This window comes from Giraffa tippelskirchi, chromosome 7, assembly GCF_054371585.1.
Source record: "Giraffa tippelskirchi isolate mGirTip1 chromosome 7, T2T-mGirTip1v1.2.pri, whole genome shotgun sequence".
Taxonomy (NCBI): domain Eukaryota; kingdom Metazoa; phylum Chordata; class Mammalia; order Artiodactyla; family Giraffidae; genus Giraffa; species Giraffa tippelskirchi.
Window position 1 is genome coordinate 146,666,327 of NC_137281.1, and position 24,164 is coordinate 146,690,490.

At 45.0% G+C, this 24,164-nt stretch overlaps 1 protein-coding gene and 1 long non-coding RNA gene across 2 annotated transcripts; one reads left to right on the forward strand and one right to left on the reverse strand.

Annotated features, from left to right (window-relative positions):
- Nucleotides 1–353: 353 nt before the first annotated feature.
- On the forward strand, nucleotides 354–23,073 carry BATF (basic leucine zipper ATF-like transcription factor). The gene is made up of 3 exons (XM_081509268.1): nucleotides 354–647; nucleotides 2,943–3,047; nucleotides 22,525–23,073. Exons 1-3 carry the CDS (start codon nucleotides 585–587, stop codon nucleotides 22,732–22,734), a joined length of 378 nt encoding a protein of 125 aa, XP_081365394.1. The 5' UTR covers nucleotides 354–584; the 3' UTR covers nucleotides 22,735–23,073.
- LOC145514925 (uncharacterized) lies at nucleotides 13,827–17,822 on the reverse strand. The gene is made up of 3 exons (XR_014060566.1): nucleotides 17,741–17,822; nucleotides 17,508–17,589; nucleotides 13,827–14,036 (listed from the first exon to the last, which is right to left on the reverse strand). It is a non-coding gene; the product is annotated as an uncharacterized LOC145514925 (long non-coding RNA).
- Nucleotides 23,074–24,164: the final 1,091 nt, after the last annotated feature.

Here is a 24,164-nt window from a genome sequence, read left to right on the forward strand (position 1 = left end):
CCCAGCCCGTTGCTTTCATTTCGGTTTAAAAATCAAGTCGGGTGACAGTGGAAATTCTTTCCTTGCTGTCCTCTCCTTTCTGCCCATGTTGACAGAAGACGGACTTACTAATTCTGGCTGGGGTTTTTCCCTCCCTGGGCTGTTTTTCTCTTTTTATCTTCATCAATTGAAGTGAGCTGTTCTGCCTTTCAAACTGTCGGAAGGTATCTGGGGTTTTGTGTATCTTTTTTTTTTTTGTCTTTTCTTTCTTTCACATAATTCGGTGGGTCTTTTCCCAGATATGTATTGTCTCTCAATTTAACTTCTAACTTAAGTTTCCGCCCATGTGACTTACAGCGCGATTACCAGAAACCACAAGAGAGAGCCCCAAGGCGAGCGACATGTCCCTGTGGGGAGCAGAGCCTCTGCACCCCAGAGTGAGGAGGACGCCGGGGTCAGAGGCGGCTGCAAGGCGGGCAGAGGAGGGCCCTGCGGAGGGGGGTGGGCTGCTGGCCGGGGGGGAGCCGTCAGGAAGGGAGGCCGGCTGGTGACAAGAGAGCCCCGAGGCGCCTGGGGCTGCGTGGAGAGCCCGGAAGACCGCGGCCATGCCTCACAGCTCCGACAGCAGTGACTCCAGCTTCAGCCGCTCTCCACCCCCCGGCAAACAGGTAGGGTCCTGCCTTTTCCTCCTCCTCCCTCCTGATTCTCCGGGGCAGCAGGGAGAGGGCCAGGCTTCCTGGGCCTCTGCCCAGGGATGCTGAGGGGCCAGGAGATGGCTGGTGGCGGGAGCATCCTGTTAGACTCAAGGGATGCAGGGAAGCTGTGCATCTCGGGCGGGGACCCTCATTCTTCCGCCCCTCTAGGCAGAGGATGCTCTCCGAGTCCCCTGATGGTACCCATCGCCTTCACCTCACTTGGGGTCCCATCCCAGGAAGCTTTCTAGGAAGCCGAGAGGGGAATGGGCACCAAAGAACTCCGGTCTCTCAGAAGAGAGAGTCTGCCTCTCTCGAAGGCGGTAGCAGAGTGAGGGGAGGAGCGTTGGTGCGGGCTGAAGGCACGCACACCCTGAAAGCTAGATGGTTGCCCAGGAGACAGCTGGCAGAAGAGGAGAGGAAAGGGATGGGGTGGGGGGAGGAAAGTTGGAAGGAGGAGGACCCCATGCCAGCTCGGAAGGATCTATCTTACCTCCCAGCACAGAACCTGTTGCTGGCACAGGACGGGGCGAGGGGGGCTGGAGGAGGAAGGAAATGAATCAGGAGATGGTTCTGGGCACTCGAAATTATTCCCTCGTAGCTCAGCTCTGGCAAAACTAGAGAGAGGAAGGTGGAGATTCTGCGTGTCTAAAATTGTGACTTCCAACTGAAAAGTTTTCAGCTTGTGGGTTGCTAAAAAAAAAGAAAGAAACAAAACAAAATATCAAGAGCATCCTGGCTGCTTCCCATTTCCCGGGGCTTTCTCCTCATCACATTCCTTGACAGCCCTCACCACAGGAAGCCCTCTCCCTGCTCATCAAATACGAATGTGGAGGACAATGTCTTCTCCAACTCTGGGGTTTAAAAACTGCCTTCTTTCCTTCGTACGGGTGTCTGAGAGAGTCTTCAAAATGCTGCAGCCGGAATAAAAGTATACAAACATATACTACAGCTTCTGTCAATACCTGACCAGAGAGAGGCGGGTAGGAAGGAGTCCTAGTGGAGACCTCTAGAGGACACACAATCCAGTCCTCGGCTGGAGACCCTATCAGAGCTGTTCAGACAGCCTGGAAGTCTGTGCTCTTCTTAGGAAGGAAATTACTCACGGCTTTCATGGTAACCCGGCTCCCCAACCCCCTGAGAGGAAGAGCACTTCCTTCCTATCTAACCCACTGCCCTCTGACTGCAATGGCCTGGAAGTACTGGGCACATTGGTGAGACATATGCTTGGGCAGGCAGATTCTTGTCCTGGGAACTGTGTCTCTCTAGCCTGCGGGGATGTGAGACGGGACAGAGCTGGGGGTGCAGGAGGGTTTCGGTCAAACTTCTACACTTACCCTGTAGCGTCTGAGCAAAGCCAGAGCTAACCTCTCTGCCCAAGTAGAGCACACGCCCATCTGTGGGAGGCACTCAGACAACACCCAAGGTCTCCGGGTCCTCCTAAGCACTCGTCTCCAACCTGCCAGGGCCAGGTCATCTCCATCATTAAAACTGTTCCTGGTCTCCAGTTTGCACTAGGCCTTGTACTCAGGGCACCCTGGGGGATGTCAGGGTCACTGAGCGTAAGGAACGGAATGCAGGGGACAAAGAGGCAGATCTGGGATGGGGACCTCAGTCTGGTGGCGAGGGGGAGACAACAGAAGCCCCAAGGGATCACACCAGGGAAGAAGTAGTTGGTAGTGGGTGAGGGAGTAGCTTGGAGAGGCATCAGACTCAGCACTGGAGGATGCAACTTTCCAGAGTACTGTGAGCTCCTGGGCAAGCTCTTTGAGCCTTCGTTCCCCCACGTAAGATGCAAATACTCATATCAACTTCATCAAATTGGGGGGTTCAGCAAGAGCACCTCAGGGAAAAACACTGCACAGGAGCAAGCACATAGTGAGTGCTCAACGTTTTAGAAAACAAAATAACAAGATGGTTCTAGGCCTGAAGTGACAGCATAAGGGTGGAGCAGCCCTGAATACGAGAGGTGATGAAACACACTTCATCGCCTTAACCATCTTTTTCCAAATACAGCCCTCCTGAGGCCTCAAGCTCTTTTGCCCTCTTCCTGTATCTTCTGGCCAAAGCTACAGAGCCCCGAGAGAGCTTAACAGAGTGTGGGGAAGAGTTCCCTTTTGGGTTCAGCCTTTTGGCCACTAGGGTGTGGACAGGCAAATAACGATGAAGAAATGGAAGGGTGGATGGCAGGATACCAAACATCACGAGAGGCGGCTTCAGCTCAGAAGAGAGGAGTAGACTCCCTTAATTCTCTTCATCTCTGCTTCCCAGGACTCATCTGATGATGTAAGGAAGGTTCAGAGAAGGGAGAAAAATCGCATCGCCGCTCAGAAGAGCCGGCAGAGGCAGACACAGAAAGCCGACACCCTCCACCTGGTGAGTGTTCAGACCTCTCTTCGTCCTCTTGGACGGTAGGCTTTGCTCCCCACCAGCCTGTGGACACCCAGACAGAGCCTTGCATCTGCCTGTGTGGAGATGTGTATGTAGGGGTGTCAGTGGAAGAATGAGGGGTACAGGTGGGGTGCGTGCATGGAGAAGATTCTGTCGCAGGAAATGGTCCAGGAGGCTGAAAGAGAAATGAGCCCCAGGATGGCATGAGGAGGAAAGGAGCTGAGTGTGGGCAGCCCAGAGGCCGGTGGAAGGCAGATCCACCTGCTCAGGGATGGGATAACATGAGAGACCCCCATCCCACATGAAGCCAGAGAACAGAAGTCACGACTGCCTTTGGGAGCAATTCAGAAGGTGTTATGTGCTTTGGGGGAGCCTGTCTTCTCACAGTGCTAGGAACACATATATATATATAGTCCCATCCCCTGGGAGGCCAGTGGGGCAGCCACTCCGGGCCCTGCACTTGGGACAATGAGGTCCACAGGGTGCTGCACCCCACAGCTTCTTTTCTGAACATTATTAAGGTTTGATTTCAAAATTTCTAGTTTGGTGATATGCCAAGAGGTCTGTGAATGATACATTTGCAAGTGCACATATCTAGCAGTCATCATCCTGGTTGAGTTGCCTCCAGTCTTGCACTTTCTAGGGAAGCCCTGACCCCTGGCTTGAGCAGGGGCCTTAGGTGATCAGAACTGCCTTTCCTCCAGCAGCGCAAGATCTTGGTCAGTGTTTACAAATCGTGGCTGTGTGCTTCTTATAGCAAAGCCTTCTCCTCATCTCCCTCACCTTACCACCTCGCCTCTCTTCACCCTGCCCTTTAATTTGCTCCTTTTTCAATCAACTCTATTTCACTAGCTCCTTTCTCTTCTCTCCCTTCAGCCCTTCCTCTAGCAACACTGTCCTTTCTCATCCTTCCCCCGCTGACCCCCACCCCGAACCATTCCCAGATCCCTAGCATCCCAGGAATTCACCCCAATGATAGAAAGGGGGATTGGCACCAAAAATGAATATGCTTATGTTTATTTGAAAGATTAGTCTGGTAACTGGCCAGTTAAAGAATAACTGTGTTAATCCCATCAAGGAAAAGAAAGATGCAGTTTTAGGTAAAAAGATAGTGTTTTTAACTTTGTAAGGAAGCAGAGAGCAGGCAGTGTGAAGACCTCTGATTGGTTGCTCGTGTTTTATTTGAAATGTATTCAACATGTCTTCCAATGCATACTAACGTAGTTTTATACTCATGAATATCTGTTGCCTCAAAAGAAAGAACAAATGAACACTAAGTCTGTTCTCTTTGGTAATTGTGATCAGTAGTCTAAATGTTAAGCTGGTGGTGGCCCTACTGCTTGTATGTTCTCCATGATTTCACCATGGCTTAGGGGCTCACAACCCTCCAATTTACTATTTTAGGCTTGAAAAATCTGTGATTGCTAACTTTGCCTCCATCAGCGTCTGATTCTTATTCAATATTCTTTAGAACAAGCAAATGAACAAATAAATAAAATCAGTAACAATAAAGTCTACTTTTTAGTAGAAGTAGACAATGTTCTGAAACTGGAAATCTGCTATAGGCTTTATAAGTTGGCAATATTTAAAAAAAAGAAAAGGAAACTATGTATTGCTCAGCAATGCCGCTGTCATAAGGACATGGTGTGAACCCCAGTTCTGCCATTCACTGTCTGTATGACCCACCTTAGACTGTAGAGAGGTTCTTTCCCTCCTTTAGTTGCAGTTCCCTTATTAGGAAAACAGGACAATGACTACCTCATAGATAGAGTGCATATAAACAGTTCAAGCTCAGTCCTCCTAGGCATATCATAAATATTCAAAAATTTTAATTATAATAAGAGTAATATTAATGATAGTTATCATTATAAGAAATAAGATGATTACAACTAAAGTTTTATGCATATGAATTTATATTTATATATAAATCACAGGATCTCAGAGCTGAAAGATTTCTTAAAGGCTGGAAAGTTCAGACACACCTTTTTGATGCTCAGGACTCTCTACAACATCCTCTGGACATGGTCCCCAAAGTATGCCTGTCACTCCTAGCAATGGAGAGGCCCCTGCCTCCCAACAAGAGTAGAGGCGTCTTCCCTATCTCAAGCTGTGCCACTGTCTCCCTAGGAACTCAACCCCCTGGTCTCTCTTCAACTCGCTGGGGACATCAGTGAGGTTGACACGCATGCCTCCTTGCTATGGCAAGGTTTTTAACACTGACTGCTGCCTCTCTTTGCAAGAAAGGAGTTTGAGCCACCTGATTCTACTCGTCAAGACTATCCCAGGATACTCTCTGGGGTTTGGGGGTCCATGGAGACCCAAGTCATGTAGTCACCATGTCCACACTCAAACCCCTGCCCTCAGTCTGTAGAATGTTCTCATCTTTGCCATACCTGGACACAGACTCCTCCCCACTCCTTTCTTCTGAGCACCATGGCATTCACCTTCACTTTTTGACCAGTGAGTAGAACACCTCAGAGTTTATACACCACGCCTGAGTGTTGCAACCAATGTGACTTATGTTTCTTGACTTTGGGTAGAAGTTTTTGGCAGCAATATATAAATCTGCCACCATCAAGCAGAGGGTTTGGCTGTGATCTGAAATTTGGCAGCAACATACAAATCTGCCACCATCAAATAGAGAGCTTGACTGTGATGTGAAATGTTCATTTCCTCTCAGACAATAATCACCCATCTTCTGCATCCATTATCCTCTTAATCATGTTTGTGATTCAGGTAGAAAGCCTTCTATTTACCACGAGCATTCTTAGAGTTGGGTGCTTGGTTTGCCCTTGATTCCTTTCCATGCTTGTCTCCACATGTTGAGGTTCTGGAACCATTCTCTGGCACAGCCATAGGACTCACCTAACAAGATGTAAAAGACTGGAGTTTAGAAAGTACTGTGGTCCTAAGTAAGGACCACATTTGTATTAATATGCTAGCCTCTTATATGCTGGGGTAACGATTGATTTCTCAGTTTCAACTTTGTCACTATTATTTCTCTTAAAATAGCAAAAAAATTATTCTGTTTCTCTAGTGATAGTGTGGAATACCTATTATTTAGCATTTTCAGTATCTATCCTATAAGTGGTTTGCATCAACACTCTGCGTATAGATTGCTTTTAAAATAACACAGTAGGGAAGCTGGTGCTTTAACAAGCGGTTTAACCTCATGCCAATGTGATAACATTTCTGGCCTTGACTACCACTCACATAAACCAAGTCAGGAGGAGCTCCTTTTCATAATCGTAATATCAGCAGTATCCACATTCTGTCTTTTTGTTTGTTTGTTTTTGCTGTGCCTCGTGGCATGTGGGATTCTACTTCCCTGACCAGGGATTGAACATGTGCCCTCTGCAGTGGAAGCTCAAGAGTTCCAGCCCCTGGGTCACCAAGGAATTGCCCCACATTCTGTTTTAATTCTCATTTGATTGGTGTCTCATACAGCACTCAGCACACTCAGTTCATTTTCTCCCACAGTCAAGTATAGAGTCCGTTAAGCATAGTAAAAGGTATTGATTAAAAAGAAGAAAGTCATATCTTGAGCCATTCACTTTCAAAAGGTATTAGTCATTAATAACTGAATCCAAGATAATCAGCTAAAAACTTTTAAAAATAATAAGAACCCAGTCAGCTTTCAAAGTTAACTCAAAAAGTAATAACTTGTCTTATGCAAACTAGATTAAAAAATTTAATAGGATGAAAGATTCTGTTTACAATACCAAGAACAGCAAATGGAAAGAAGGAATAAATTTAACAAAAAAATCCAGGGTGTAATTGTATTAAGCTTCAAAATTATTCTAGGTGATTTTTAAAATTTCAAATAATTGAAAAAAATATGTCTTATGTAAAGATAGCAATTTTCCTTAAGTTAATTTGGAAATTTATCTAATTTAATGTGATCTCAATAAAATAGGATTTTCTAGGTATTGGAGGAAATTAAATTAGATATTCTAAATACCTTGTGAAAAATAACCACGTGAGAATTTCTAGGAAAATTCTAAAAAAGGAGAGTAACTAGAGACAATTAGCTGAATAAGATATTAAAGTGAATTATAAATATAGAAATCAAAACAATGGAGAAAAGATAGAATATTGGACAGAATATAACATAGAATTAGACCTCCAAACAAACTCAAATTTGAGAGACAAATACAAATGTTAGTTCCTAAGACACAAGCAAAAATGCAAAATGTCTAAGATGGCATTTCAAACAAGAGAAAGATGAAGTACTCAATAAATCGTGTTGGGAAAACTGGTTAGTCATTTGAAAAAAAAAGCTAGCGTCTTCACTTCTTGCACAATGCATATAGATTAAATAAAGAAAAATTAAAGAAATTTGAAAAATTAGCATTAAAAATATTTATCTTGGAATGAAGTCTTCCGGATAAAATGAAAAACCGTGAAGCCATAAAGGGAAAGATTGATACACATTTATCAATAAAAAGTGTATTTTATACATAACTGAAAATGTCTATACAGCTCAAAGTACCTAATATGCAAAATCAAAAGCAAGTGACGACTGGGAAAAATACCTGCAACACATATGACCAAAAAAGGGCATATTTGCTTAATATATGAGAGCCCTTATGAATAAGAAAACAATCTACAAACAAAAGAAAAAATGAGTGATAACAGGAATAGGCAATTTATAGAAAAAGAAAAATAAATGGTAAATAAATACAGAAAAGCTGCTAGACCTCAGTTAGGAAAATGACAGTTAAAGCAGCAGTTACACCTTCTGCCAGACTGACAAAGACAGAAAATGTTGCTAACACACCATGTTGCCAAGATGATGATGAAGCAGGTACCACCACGTACTACTGAAGTATAAGTCGGTGCAACTCCATTAGAGAGCAGTTTGACCAAAGTTTGACCAAAGTTACTAGCGTGCATACACGGTAACGTGGCGATTTTACATCTAGGAATCTGTCTACAAACATATTCACTGATTACACAATTATGTACTTGTAGATATAATCCTTGCTGCATTGCTTGTCATAGCAAAGACTGGAAACAAGCTAAATGGTCATCAGTAAGAGACTCATTCAATAAACTACAGTTGGTTTATTCAATGGAATACCACGAAAATATTAAAGTAACAAGTTAAATCTGAATGTGCTACTCTGAAAAGATTATCAAGCTTTTATACTCTTAAGTGAACAAGTATGAGTCTGGAGTATAGTTTCCTTCCATGCATATTTTTAACGAAAATAAAAACATGTATGTGCATATGCATATAAGCTTAAAAATTTTCAAGTATGTTTTCCCCCAAAATTGCTAACGATATATATTTCTGAAAGTAGTACAAAAGGTCTAAAGCAGAAGAGAGATACTTTGCATTTTTGTACCTTTTTATATAGTTTGGATGTTTTTATTATGTGCTTTTATTTATATAATGTAGATATTAAATTCCCAATATCGATCATTATTACATATGCATTAGAATGATTTCTTTTCTAATTTGATCTCAAACATTTAATAGTCTTCCACTGTGCTGTTTTATCCCTTGAACGTTGTGTATAAATATCTCAGTCCTTTGGGACAACAGTCAATTGGGATTTCTAATGAGTAATCTTAAGGTCTCCAGCACTGAACAAACCACTGCAAGGGACAGCAAATCAGTTTCATTTGTGTGGTTATCTTGGTAACTGTGAGATACTCTGGTGCCTTGTAGCAGGAAGGATTTTGGGTCTGTGTCCCAGGTTAGTGGGAAAGAGAATTGAGATCAATTGAGAAGCTGTGTTCATGAAAAGGCTAAAAGTAGAGAAGGTGATGGAGAGGCAGTAATATTAGCCCAGAGCTATGATGTTGACAAGTCAGATCTGGCCTTGAGGATGGAACTGGAAGCAAAGCAGAGCTACAGGGTCAGCTCTGGAAGCTGGAACTTCATATACTTAGATTGGAGGAGGGATGGGTGTTTGCCTGGGGCTGCCTCTAATGTGAAAGATCTCATACTAGTTTAAAAAAAATAGAGACAGATTTACAGGTTCAGGGTAGATCTTTAATGTCATATATAGCAAATATCAGGAGGGTAAATTATGTCTGAAATTAAGCTGATGCTGTGAGAAATAAGGTTTTTATAACTGGAGGAAAATTGAGTAATGGAAGAAGCAAAGCTCAGCAAAGATGTTCACTTCTCAGGCCTCCTTAGAAGGAGACAGTGTTCTTGGTCTTCTGGTAAGGCCTGGACAAGAAGGCTGTTGATGGTTCTTTTTCATTCTATCAGGTTTTTTCTTCTCTCCCTCTAGGAGATTATGCCATAAGTTTTATTTGTATAGAGAAGTCATAGGTAAAAAAATAAAGCAAAATGAAAACTACCGAAAGAATGTTCTTGCTAATTCCAGCCTAAATAAGTTCAGTGTAAAATCAGTGAACTATCCATGGAAAAGACATTTCTCTTGTGCCTCTACTGCTATGAACTCCTTTTTATTAAAAACATATTAATTGAACACACAACTATATACCAGGCACTGTGTGTTATGTGCTCTATCTGCAGTTATCTCATTTAATCTGCACAAAAACCTTATTTTGTCATTCCTATATTAGGTTAAGTAACTTGTCCAAGGTCACACATTTTGTTACTAGGTCTGTCTGACTTCAGAACCCATCTTCCTAAGCACTAGGTAACACAGCCTCTTCCTTTGGACTCTCGTGAAGACTGATCCTCCTTGAACCCCTTCCTGAATTTTTTCCTTTTGTTCTTTAAGCAACATCCTCCAAAGTTGGCACTTTTCGTCCTCCACCATTAAGCCTAGCAGAGAAAGTAAGCACTAGATCAAAGCCATTGAGACCATTTTTAAAGAAAGCTGTGTGGCAATAAATACTAACATCCTGCTCTTTGGTGGAGCAATTCCACCTACAGGAGTTTGAAGAAACAATGATGCACAAAGATGGCCGATTCATCATTATTTGTGAACAGTATACATTTTATCAATACTCTAAAATTAGACATATGCCCAGCTATGGAGATAAGTATATTATGACACATTCATACACTATAATTCTGTGCTAGCACTAACAATGACTAAGTGGATCTGTATTTATCAACACAGAAAGATGTTAATGACATGGCATTGAGTGACAAAGCAAGTGACAAAGAATATGCAGAGTATAATCCTCTTGATGTAAAATTTGTGGTTTGGGGGCACGTTTGCATGCATAAAGAGATGTCTGGAAGCATAGTCTTCAAAATGCTAACCGTGGCTACTTCTATGTGGTTGAGATTTGAATAAGTCACCTTACTCCTGGTACTTTTCTGTAATTCTTTTTGTTATAATAAACGTGTACCGTTTTAAAAATTAGAATAAAAATTTGACGATTCTCATTTGGGAAGGAAACACACACCGAGGAATTCACCACCCCTAACTGCTTGTCCTCCTAATGAGGGGTCAGTGTGGTTATGGTCAGCAGGTGTATTTGGCGCTATAAGGAATTTCTGTCTGAATGTGATTACATGTCGAGGTCAGAAATGGCAGCACCTACTCAGCTGAAGTCCTCATGAAGCTGTTTTCAGCGGCTACCAGACTACTTTCTCTTGGAAAGGATGAGGGAGTCTCACCAAACCCCAAGCTGCTCTGGGCTTCTCTCAGTTTCCTCTGTAGGACTCAGTCAGGCCCCCCGAGTCCTAGGGGGATTCCATAGATTGGCTCCACAGGACAAAGTCCCTTTCAGACTGCGGAGTACCTGTAGCGAACCCTGCCGTGGGTCCATACTGGAGTTCGTAGAGGGAATAACCGTAACTGTGGTCATGCCTCCTTCTTGATGGAATTGCAGAATTAAAAAGAAACTCCGAGATGCTCCAGATCACCCTGCTGTATGTATTCCTGGTGAGGACACGGCTGTCTTCCTCAAGGACACCCAAGAAACGAAACCTCTTGCCTTTCCACCACTTATTTTTGTTTTTGTGCCACTTTGCTGAGCAGGACTTTGCTCTGCAGATGGTGTTGCCCTCACACATCCTTTTGCAAAGGGTGAGTCAAGAAGTAGGCCATTAACCAGGACATGTGAACAGTCCCAACACTGTTCAGCCACAGAGCCCAAGCACATAGTAAGAGACCAGAAAAGCAGAGAGTCCCAGGTTGAAAGGGGCTAAATTTAAAAGTTCCTTTATTTTATTTATTTATTTGGCTGTGCTGGGTCTTAGGGATCTAGTTCCCTGACCAGGGACTGGACCCAGGTCGCCTGCATTGGGAGCTCAGAGTCTTAGCCACTCAACCACAAGGGAAGTCAAAGCACCTTTATTTTAAAAAAGATCTTAAAGGTGTAATCCAAAATCAAAAGGACAATGACATATTAGGGGAAATATTTCTGTCAAATTAAATGAATTCAGATTTAATACTTATAGTATAGAAAGAACAGCCTTTTTAAGAAAAACCTCAAGATGCCAATAGGTAAGTGGGCAAAGGCTATGAACAGAAAGCTTACGTAACATTTTTTCCTACTGAAATGAACATAACCCAATTTTCTATTCTGATTGTGAAAACAATACACACCATGGGTTTCCCAGCCTCGGCAATATTGACATTTTGAGTTGGACAATTCTTTGTTGTGTGTGTGGGAGGGGGTTGGTCTCCAGCATTGTAAAATCTAAAATCTACCCACTAGATGCCAGTAGCACCACCTCATCCCTCTGGTTATGAAAATCAGAAATATTTCTAAATCTTCCCAAATGTTCCCTGGGGGGTCAAAATTGTCCTTGGTTGAGAATGCTGTACTAGGGAATACATATATAGAAATTTATTTCTTCTTAGTAATCAATAACTTGTAACATTAAAGTGAAATTAAGAAACTTTCAAAAAGTTTGTTAGCAAAAGAAATTATTTAAAATTACAATACCTGGGACTTTCTTGGTAGTCCAGTGGTTAAGAATCTGAGCTTTCACTGCAGGAGGCATGGGTTTGATCCCTGATTGAGGAACTAAGATCCCCAGTGCCACGCAGCAAGGCCAAAAAAAAAAAAAATCATCTAAAATTACAACACCCAAATCCCAACAAGATTGTTGTAATAATTAATATATACATTCACGGCCGATGACACTGTATATCTTACACAACTTTTTATAAAAATAGTAACCAAAGACTGGAAGATGTTCACTACACCATTATTTATAACAGCAATCAAAATGTCCAGCATTAGAAAGCCACGTAAGGTAAACTGTGGATCATCTGTTTGTTGATGTAGCCATTAAAGTAATAATTATGGTGATTTTGTAAGTGTACTCTAAGTATATATACAAATTTGTCTTTTCTTTTCTGTCATAATTTTGTCACACTTACAAAAATCACCATAATTATTATTTTAATGGTTGTATCAACAAATGGATGATCAACAGTTTGCCTTACATGGCTTTCTAATGCTGGACATTTTGGTTGCTATTATTTGTTAAAAAAGACAAGATGGCAACGTGTACAAATGAAAAGGGTTGTGTTTAGAGGACCAGAATCATGGGTGGATATACTTTAAAAAAATATCTTTAATGTATTTATATTGTATGTTTTTTATTAAAAAAATAAGAAAATAATCAAATAGACACTGAGTGAATTCTGATGGAAACGGAGGATGAGAACAGTGAGGATATCCCTGAGTTAGAATTTAGGAGGAAGGCTTTGGTAGGAGATCTTATAATTTATTCTCCAAACAGGGACATTCTTGAGAGTGAAAAGAGGCACTAGTAAAAAATTACACTAGGACAATACTATGAACTGGGACTGTCCCAGTAAACATCTGGTCACACTAGATTGAGGGGAACCAAGGAGGATGACCTAAGGCTCTTAGGAAATTCACGAGTAGAGATTAAGTTCAGAACCAACTAGAGGGGCTAGATTCCTGGTGCTAGAAGGCAATTTCCTGCAAGAGATGACCCTGTTACTAAAATATTTTCCAGTTACTCAGCTGGCACAAAAATATGCCTATTGCTAAGAGGATGCGGTAGTCCAGAAAATGACAAAAGCAAAAGCCATATTCCTAGTACTGGAGCTCATGTCGACAGAAATGATTCTTTCCGCTGTACAAGTATATATGAAATGCCTCCTATGGGCATTTTTTTCCTAGGTGCTGAGAATTCAGCAGGGACAAGACAGACTAAGTTCCTGATTTCAGGGACCTTACATTCAATCAGAAGTCACATTGGAAAATCAACTGACCAATTGTTATTTATTATTTCACTAATCACACAGTGTGAGGAGGGCTTCAAAGGAAACCAAATGGTGCAATGTTAACAGTGACTTAAGGACAGGGCTGGGAATGGTGATCAAGGAAGGTCTTTCTGAGGCCCTGACATCTGAAATCAAATATGAGTCATGGGAAGGAGCCTGGGAAGATCCTGGGAAAGGGTGCTATCTGCAGAGCCTTCAGGCCAAACTCTGTGGGGCCTGTCAAGGGTCAGAAAGATGCCTTGTGGGGCCCAGGACTGTGAGCTCAAGAAGAGGAACTCAGGAAAAAAGGCCATTGCGCCCCAGGGAGCAGGAACCAGATGTGGTGGGGGTGGGGGCTTCAGTAAAATGAATTAAAATCCAATGGGGACAGGAAGGGGGCAGATATATCTGAACCTAAATTCTGATCTACAAAATGTAAAGCAATTACACCTCACTGGGCTGTTTGTGAAATAATGCAAGAGCAAATGTCAAAAGAAAGCAATAGGGCATTTGTCAGTTTTGCATTGGAGAGAAGATTTTATTTGTTTAATTCAGAGAGGCTAGCATTTTCCTGTAAATCAATCACATGATGATATCAGAAGTATTATCATATATGAAAATGTATGCCTTTCTTTCCAGTTGTTTATACAAACTTTAAGAACACTGTTTCCCTGGCTGGGTTTTTCACTACAGTTGGTCAGGTCTCCTTTGCTTTGTTTGGTTGGAACAGGTTAAGTTGAGGCCAGGGAAACTGCATGCAGACTTCTGACAGTGCTGTAATTCAGCTGCCTCCACTCCACAGCTTCAGTTTGGGGAACAAAAGTGTTGCTAAGCAGGCCTTAAAAAAAAAAAGAAAATGAATCTCTTACACTCATCTGTGGACTTCCCTGATGGCTCAGTTGGTAAAGAATCTGCCTGCAATGCAGGATACCCGAGTTCGATCCCTGGGTCAGGAAGATCCACTGGAGAAGGAAATGGCAACCCACTCCAGCATTCTTGCCTGGGAAATCCAATGGACAGAGGAGCCTGGTGGGCTACAGTCCAAGGGGTCGCAAGAGTCAGAAATGACTTAGTGACTAAACCACCACCAACACACTCATTTGTCACTCTTATAGAGTTAAAAGTAGAAGCAATAAAAGTACTTAAATGCTTGGTTAAACACTCCCTGGGAAATTTCATGGATATCACAAATTTAGAAGACTCTTCAAATGCAGGTCTCAGATTTTGGTAAATTATTACAGACTCCAAGTTGGCAGTCAAGCAACATCATTTTACTGATCACTTTACTGCGTGCCAGGCACGGTCCCAGGACAAAACACTGTCCTTCACTCCAGACAGTGTTTTGTCCTTCACTGGACAAAACAGTGAAGACAAGGATGGCTCCTGCTCTCATGGAGCTTCACAATCCATAGGACAAATAATTGGATGAAGTTATCATTAATGAGATTCCAATAAGTCCTCTACCTCTTGCCTTTCCATAAGAATGAACTATTCTGGGCCACTTGAAATTTTTACCAACTATAAGACTCTTTGCCTTAAATAGCCATTTACTTTTAGAAAAATTTTTGACTTAGAAATGTCCTCCTCCCTCTTTAAAGTTCTTTATATTTACATTATTTATACTATGTTACACAATAAATGCATTTAATAAAACAAAATATAAATAAATATATAAATATGATATCATAAATTTAACTAAATCAAACATTGTATATATTTATATTGTTTTATTATTTTCAAGAGGAATCTACTATGAACATACTTCTCAAGCTGGTTGTTCATTAAACTCGCCTGGGAAGTACTTTTTTAATCTTGATGCCTGAACCCAGTCTGGAACAATTAAATTGGAACCTCTCAGTGGTGAAATTCAGGAATCAAGATTTAAAAAAAAAAAGCTCTTCAGGCAATTGCAGTGTGCACTAGGGCTGAGAATTGGGGAGTGGTGAAATTTGAAGCCTGTCCGATGCATGTGGTAGAATGTGTGGAGTGAATCTGGGGCAGTTTTGTGGGTATATACCCAGACACTCTGTCCCAGAGACCTGGAGCTTAAAACAAAACCAAAGAAAACAGTTCAGACCTTGACGTTGATGGAAATTATTAGTTTGTTTTTCAAAACTGGACTTGCTAATGATACCCTTTCTAACTTAAGGTAGCAATCAGGAGTTACAGGAAAACTTTCAAACAGAGGCGTCAACAAGTCACCATTTGTATTTTAGATTTTTCTCAAATAAGAAGTTCAGAAGTAGACAGACAAGGGATAGTACAAGAATGTCATCAAAGAACCAAGCTTCTTCTCTCTCTTGGGCAGCCATTCTCAGGATGTGGTTTTCATCCTCAAGGCTGCAAGATGGCTGCTGAATCTCCAGGCATCAATCTGGGTCCAGAGAGGGTAGCCTTTGCCTGGTGAGGCTTTCCCTTTTATTCCAGGGGAAGAGAAGCTTCATCCCCTCCCTGTCTGTATTTCTGCTTATGTCTCATTGGTCAGAATCTGTCACATGGTCCTATCTAGCTGCAGGGGAAGCTGGGTAATTGAGGAATTCTTTCCCTAGCCTCTCTAGAGGAAAGCAGGGGTAAGGAGTTTGGGATAGACGTTGAGTGAGCCATCTTATAGTGTTTCTCATATATGAGGTCAATGAAGTCATGGTCCTGAAAGCCAAGGAACAGAAGAGAGGACCCCAGGCAGGGCCCTGAGAGGCGTGGCTGATGAGGTTAAATATTAGTGGATGACCAGGTGCTGACAGTCCTGGAGCTTCAGCTTTAAGGCTCAAAAGTGTAGATTTCTCCAGAATTCAGTGCAAAGACCTGTGGTTTAGTGATTCTTCTCTCCTCCTCAGGTGAAGAACAGGAGTGGGGGCTATTTTCCCAGGATTGGTGGGAGACATAGCATAGATCCCACTATGGCTTGGGACGTGCCCTACCTCTCCGTTCACAGACTTCTCTGGGAATGGTGGGCTCCACCCTAGTCCTGCCTAGGGAGGGCAGGGGGTGGGGTGTTGCAGACTGCTGGGGATTGAACCAAGAGCTGAGTGTGAGCTTCACACACCACTCTCGTATTGAAGTGTGGGTGGGAGCTGAAAGGTCACCCTACCAATAACTGCAGGTTCTGTTGAGGAGAAAAACACAGGGACTATTTTCACCCTTCTGGAAAGTGTGATTAGAAAACTCAAGGAGAAGGTCAAGGCAATAAACCAGAACTGGCAGGAAGACGTTCCAAGCCCTGCTCAGAAGGCCTGGAGAGTCCCTGCTAGAGCCTTGGGTTAGAGTTTGTCCTCAGCCTTGGTCCCAACTGGCTTCCCTGTGGGTAAGGGACCTGCCTGGGGATTCCCCATCATTCAAGCGCTCTACAGTGACCCCCTTCTTGGCCCCTCCACTAGGGAATTTCCCAGAATGTTCCCACACCCCCGAGAAGCCTCCTCCTTAGCCACCCCCAAGCTGCTTGTGGTTCATGGTAAGGGTGGCATCAAGTAACCTCACAGGTGAGGGTAAATTGTGAACATTAGCATCTCATTTTGCATGAGGCGGGAAGAGCGGGAAGATGAAATAGGAAAGTCAACCAGGCTGAGGCCTCACAGGAGATAATTACCAGATATCATAAGATTTAAACAGACTTCAAAGGCAAGAGAGGATGGTGGGCACAGGCTCTGAAGGCAGACAGTCTCAGTTCAAGTACTGGTGCTACAACTGGCAATCTGTGTGACCTTGAGCAAGTTACTTAATTTCTATGTACCTTAGATTTTCCTCTTCTGTACAATGTAGCTAGTAATATTATCTACCACATAGGGTTGTTGCAAAGATTAAATATAATGGTAACTTCAGCTTGTTTTAGTTATGTTAGTAGAAGGTAACAGTTATTTTTCTCACCTGTGGTACTTGTTTTTTGAAAAGCAACTTCTTGACAAAAACTACCAACTGTTAGGAGTGGTGTCGGAGAAGGCAATGGCACCCCACTCCAGTACTCTTGCCTGGGAAACCCCATGGACGGAGGAGCCTGGTAGGCTACAGCCCATGGGGTCGCGAAGAGTCAGACACGACTGAGCGACTTCACTTTCACTTTTCACTTTCATGCACTGGAGAAGGAAATGGCAACCCACTCCAGTATTCTTGCCTGGAGGATCCCAGGGACGAAGGAGCCTGGTGGGCTGCCGTCTATGGGGTCGCACAGAGTCGGACACGACTAAAGCGACTTAGCAGTAATGTACTTGGCACATGGTATCTCCCAAGAAATGTTAGTCATTATTAATTCAAACTGGATTATTCTTTTAAATTTTTGGTTTCTACTATCTATCTCATATACACTGAGTCTACATACCTCTGCTTCCAACGTACAACTACGCCTTCCCAACAGTTAGAGGTTCTAGTTGGCTAATACACACAGGTAGTCAATTTAAAATCTGAAATATTTAAGAGTTAGAGAGGGCTTGGACTTCCAATCCTGTGGTTTTCAACATTCACTGCACATTAGACTCCCCTGGGGAGCCCTTAACAACTCAATGCCCAGGTGCACCCCAGCCTGATTAAATCAGAATCAGGCATCAGTAAAACTTTCCAGGGATCCCACTGATCCTAGTGTGTGATCAAAGTTGAGAATCACTGTGTTGGTCCTGTCTTCCTGGTTTGAAGTGAGGCAACTGTGGCTCAGAGAGGGAAATGATGTCACCAATGGTCACCCAGCCAGAGCCAGGACCAAGACCCCTATCCATTGTTACCTGCTGGAGCCCATCACCCCCTCCATCCCGTTGCCATGTATTCCAGACCATGCTGTGGTCTGGGGATGGTCTGGCCCCAAGTCAACCCTCTCATAGAGTAGCTGCACATTAGACTCCATCCCAACGCAGGGCAGGAGGTGGTGATTAGCTCTGTGTCTGGAAGAGTATGACTGACTCAAGGTTCTTGTGTTGTCTTAAAGGATCACCAAACCAAGACCCAGTTTTCTCTTTTAAGGCTACTGATCTTAGTGACTCCAGAGACCCTCAGTCATCAAGTCTCTCAAGAGAAGCAGTGGGTGGGCTAAAAGGAGCACAGGACTGAAGTTGGAGAAACCCAGAGCCCAGGCCTGCTCTGTGTCTACCTGGTTCTGAGGCTTTGGATCAGTCACCCACTCAAACTTTCCGGACCTCTGAGAAAATGTGTCTTTTTTTCTTTTTTTTCCACTTTTTATTTTGTATTGGACTAGTTGGAGAAGACTCTTGAGAGTCCCTTGGACTACAAGGAGATCCAACCAGTCCATCCTAAAGGAGATCAGTCCTGGGTGTTCATTGGAAGGACTGATGTTGAAGCTGAAATTCCCATACTTTGGCCACCTCATGCGAAGAGTTGACTCATTGGAAAAGACCCTAACGCTGGGAAGGATTGAGGGCAGGAGGAGAAGGGGAGGACAGAGGATGAGATGGTTGGATGGCATCACCGACTCGATGGACATGGGTTTGGGTAAACTCCGGGAGTTGGTGATGGACAGGAAGGCCTGGCGTGCTGCGATTCATGGGGTCGCAAAGAGTTGGACACGACTGAGAGACTGAACTGAACTGAACTGAGAGCTGATAAATAATATTTAGTTGATAGTTTCAGGTGGACAGCAAAGGGATTCAGCCATACGTATACATGTATACATTCTCCCTCAAACTCCCCTCCCATCTAGACTGCCTCATAACACTGAGCAGAGTTCCTTGTGCTATATGGTAGGGCCTTGTTGGTTATCCACTTTAAATATAGCAGTGTGTACATGTCGATGATATGAATGAACTTATTTACAAAAAAACAGAAACAGATTCACAGACTTAGAGAATGAATTTATGGGTGTGGGGGGTCAGGGTGGGGTGGGGGAAGGGATAGTTAGAAAATAAGTGTCTCTAGGTGAATCTATAGCCCTTTGTTTCAGCCTGCTGCCACCAGCCTGTAGTCCTTTAGGGATGGGAGTGGGCGTTTGCACAATAGGTTTGTCCCAGGGCCTCAGTTGGCCTCATCTGTAAAATGGAGACAATGATAAGAGCTGGCCTTACATAGCCACCGCAGAGGGTTATTGCAAAGAGCCTGAAGGATCTAAATGAATTCCAAAAAGTAAAAAGCAGGTTACATGGAAGCCCAAGGGCAGCCCCTCCTCCTCACCTTAGAAGACACACACTTTAGAAGCCAAAATTGACTTTCTAAATGTTACTTTCCTTTTCCCCTCCTGAGTTCTCGGTTTCCAGGCCCTATTGGGAATTCAGGGGGAAGTTAGGGGGCTGTAATCATGGCACCTCTGGGTGGAGAGCTGCTCCCAGGTGGCCCTAAGCCAGGTGTCCCTGTGTGAACCCTTTGCAGGGCATGCCGGGCCCCAGGGAGGGTCAGAGTGGACCTGGGCCGGGCAGGGGCAGGTGGGGTGAGAGCCCTAGATCAGCTGCTTCCTTCTGTGAGGGAAGTCAGGCTCTTCCTCTGCGAAGCGTCTAGCTGGCTGCAGGGGCCCTGGGCTGGCAGCGCTGGTTTTTCTGGGGCCCTGGCAGGAAGCAGTCTTGCTTCCCAAGGTAAAGACAAGTTTCTTGTCGCAGCCGGTGGCTTTCTAGTTAGAGGCCATGGTGGTTTTGAACGCTCTCCTAGAGCTCTGGGATCTCCCAGGGGAGAGGGAGAGGGAGGGGACAAAGCCGGAGCTCAGCAGGGCTGGCTTAGGGAGGAAGAGCCCGCTGTCACTTCCCGAAAGCTGGCCGGCCTCTGGGCGGAGAGAAGGTCAGAGCGGTTGGTCCCTGCAGCCCGCCTACCCCGCCCCTCCCTTCTGCCTCGGGGTTTGCCCAGGCTCTTCGGAGCACAGAACTTACAGTAAATGTTGTCACCAGTGGAAACTCTCAGAGGGGGCGAGGAAAAGGGCTAGAGGAAGGGGCCAGGACTCCCAGCCCCCAGTTCCCGTCTTGCCAACACCCCCCAGTCTCATATGTTGCTTTATCTTACCTTTTGGTAAAGAGAGGGGATGCCCTCTCTCTGGGATGTGCCCGGAAACAACCGAATGGTGAGATGAATGAGCCGGTCACACCTTGCAGAAGCAGCAGCCAGTGCCCCTGTCTCTACCATCGTGGCTCTTGGTATCCCAACTCCCAACCCCATTTTAGAGATTGGGTTTTCCTTTGTATCGACCTGGACACATTTTCTAGCCCCGGGCCACACACAGGAAATGTCGGGCTGAGGTTGAGCACGCTAGCGTTTGTCCTATACAAACGAACGGAAGCTGCCTTGATGGATAAGGCCACGTTCTCCTTACCACTTCAAAAGAACTCCCATTTGCAGGGGTTAGGGCAGTCGGTAGTGTAACTGTCTCATTAACCTGAAGCTGGTTTTCTAAAGCAAATTTTAAATGTCAGTTTATCACACATCTGCTCACTGCCTACTGTAATTCTGAGTCAACTTCTGATCCATCGGTTGATGTCATCAGGCGGCCAGTCAACAAGCCCTTGAGTTCATACTCCATGCCAGGCACTTAATAAGTGCTTGGATAGTTAGAACACATTTATTATCACATTTAACATTACTAGCTATTGTTTTCAAACTTGTCTGGTGATTAGAATAATCTGGGGCATTTGTTAAAAATTCAGGTTCCCAGAATTCAAATCCCAAATCCCAAACTCACTGAGTTCAAACCTCTAGTTTTCAGGAAGTGCCTGGAACTATATTTTTACGAGGTCCTCAGATTAGTTCTAATGTCACAGCAAGCTTGGAAAACACTAAACTAACTGAAACAGAACAAGAAAAATAAGACCTGGAATCCAAATATTAGGTCACTTTTTGAAGAGAAATGTAATTTATTTGCATCTCCAGTGCCATTTTTCCTTCCTCTGTGGGTACCAATGATTAGCAAAGACGGTCTATCTGAGTCAAGGAATGTGAACATTAAAATCACGTTGGAAATGCAATTCCCCTGGTTTTCTGAAGATGGGATTGTTTTCCAGTAAATGCTAATTAGCAGGATGTAATTCTTGATTAATTAATGATGTGATCAGTAATCAGCGCTCTTTACTCTGAGTCTTTCTTTCTGTTTGAAATTTATTTGGCTGCGCTGAGTGTTTGTTCCGGTACATGTGGGCTTCTCTGTAGTTGCAACTAGGCTTCTCTAGTTGTGGCATGCAGACTTAGGGGTTCTGAAGCATCTTAGTTTTCCAACCAGAGATTGAATTCACATCCCCTGTATTGGAAGGTGGATTTTTAACCACTGGACCACCAGGGATGTCCTGAGTTTTTCTGATTAGCCTGAATCTGATGGTTCCCTGAAGCAAGGAGTAAAGGTGTTTCTGGAAAAAAAGCACAGGTGCTGGGCCACACCCAGAGTTCTACAGGACAAGCTGCTGGGACAGAGAACTCTGCTGGACTTTGATCATTTATCATTTAGAAGACCCCAAACATTCTAGAATCTGGGTGAAGTAGACAGTTAACCAAGGACTCCATTCATAAGACTAAATGCAAATGCTGGGAACATTAGATGAACACACTAGTGTAACAGAGCGGAAAAGAGTGAAATTAGTATAAGTAAGTCACCTCAGTCGTGTCCGACTCTGTGTGACCCCATAGATGGCAGCCCACCAAGGCTCCGCCGTCCCTGGGATTCTCCAGGCAGCAGTAGCAGTAGCAGCAGTCTCACAAACTCTTTTCCATTTTTCCAGCTCTGACTGGCCATGCACTTGCCTGAACATGCGCTTGCCACTCTCAACCTTCATATACACTTACTGAAATCTATGCATGTACATACACACAAAGGAGCACACTCATGCAATTCACATATGCCTTCACACACACACACACACACACACACACACACACACACACATCTCTCTTAGTTGGGACCAGATGAAACTGCCATTTTTCTAGGTCAAAATAAATATCAGCAATTTCATATGGCTTGATCTAAACAGCTATGCATATACATATACAAATATACATGTGTTTATGCAGATGCACAGGCTTCCCTGGTGGCTCAGATGGTAGAGAATCTGTCTGCAACGCGGGAGACCTGGGTTCGATCCCTGGGTTGGGAAGATCCCCTGGAGGCGGGCATGGTAACCCACTTCAGTATTCTCACCTGGAGAATCTCCATGGACAGAGGAGCCTGGCGGGCTGCAGTCCATGGGGTCGCCAAGAGTCGGGCGTGACTGAGCACAGCACAGCACACGGCACCGCACCCATCTACACACATGACACGTACAAATACACACGCACGCGTGCACACACTCGCGTGTGCAGAAAAAGTCACCGATGCCCTGCCTGGCCGTGCTAGTGGAAATCTAATGCGGAACTCCCACTGCCTCCTCCACGCCCCTCCAATCTTGCCCTGCGTCCTGATAGTAACCTGCAGTGTCCATCCTTTCCGCTCACAGGAGAGTGAAGACTTGGAGAAGCAGAACGCGGCTCTGCGGAAGGAGATCAAGCAGCTCACGGAAGAGATGAAGTACTTCACGTCGGTGCTGAGCAGCCACGAGCCCCTGTGCTCCGTGCTGGCCCCCGGCGCGCCCTCGCCCCCCGAGGTGGTGTACAGCGCCCACGCCTTCCACCAGCCTCACGTCAGCTCCCCGCGCTTCCAGCCCTGAGCTCCCCAGAGGGCGAGCAGAGAGCAGACTTCCATCTCCGGCTGCTCCCGGAACCTTGGGAGGGGCGCACAGACTGTACCTAGGCAGCCCTCCTCCCTCAGGGCTGAGGCTGAGGCCGGACTGCAGGATCGAGGGCCCGGGGACTGGGACGCGCGGCAGCTGGAAGTGTGTGCGGCCGCCGGCAGCGTGGCCGCCGGCCGCCGGGGGCTGGGTGGCCTGGACCTTCAACTGGATGGGAGGCTGACCCAGAGCTAGGTCAAGCATGACTCCCAAGTTCGGTGACCCAGAGGGAGGAGGGTAGGGCAGGGTTATTTTTCTAAATAAATGTCTTAAAAGAAACCAGTCTGGCAAGAGCTTGAAATCTAAAGTTCTGTGGAGTTGGGGTCATTTTTTTGGTCCTTGGGCTCAGGAGCCCTTAAAGGTCTGGAGATTCTGCTTATACAGCTCTTTCCCACGGCTTGCTCATCTACTTGGGAAGCTGGGTTTTCTCAAAGAATCTTCAATTCTCCCTCTAGGTATCTCCATCATTTCCCTCCCCAAATCCCCTCGATGTGACCTCCCATTTTCCATGACTCATTGCATGATGCTTTCTAGATTGTCAGCTCTAGATGGTTCTAGGGTCATTCTCTGCAGGAGAGAAGGGCCGGTGAGGTGGAGTGGGATGGTCATTCGGGCAGGTACTCACCTCTCACAGGACTGCGCTGACTCAGCCCCGTCCAGACGGACAGCCCTGGGGGCTGCTGCATGCCTGGCCCCACACCAGGAGCACTAGGAACTCAAGGAGCCCCTCACATGAAGGCGAGGCTTTCCTCTCTGGTGGGGCAACCCGTGGTTCAGAGACACAGGCGCTAGTGTCCTGCCGAGGACTCCGCCTCCCCTGAGAAGCTGGGATAAAGCATGCACAGCTTTGCTGTCTCCACAGGGCTCCACAGTCTGAGGGCAGCAGTGGCTCAGATCAGTTCAGTCACTCAGTTGTGTCCGACTCTTTGCGGCCCCACGGACTGCAGCACGCCAGGCCTCCCTGTCCATCACCAACTCCCAGAGCTTGCTCAAACTCATGTCCATCCAGTCGGTGATGCCATCCAACCATCTCGTTCTCTGTCATCCCCTTCTCCTCCCGCCTTCAATCTTTCCCAGCATCAGGGTCTTTTCCAGTGAGTCGGTTCTTCGCATCAGTTGGCCAAAGTATTGGACCTTCAGCATCAGTCCTGTTATGTGGCTCAGATAACATAGGATTATCTTCAAAGCTTCCAACCCACAAGCCTGGGCAGAGCTGAAACCAGTGTCCTCTGGTTTCCCTGCTCGGATGTCCACCTGCTTCTCAGAAATCACCAGGCCAAGTGCCCTCTGGCCTTATCCACACCACTGCCCAAGAGCGAGGCAGGGCCTGTCCCCCGCCCGCCAGACACACACATGGCCCCTGATGAGCC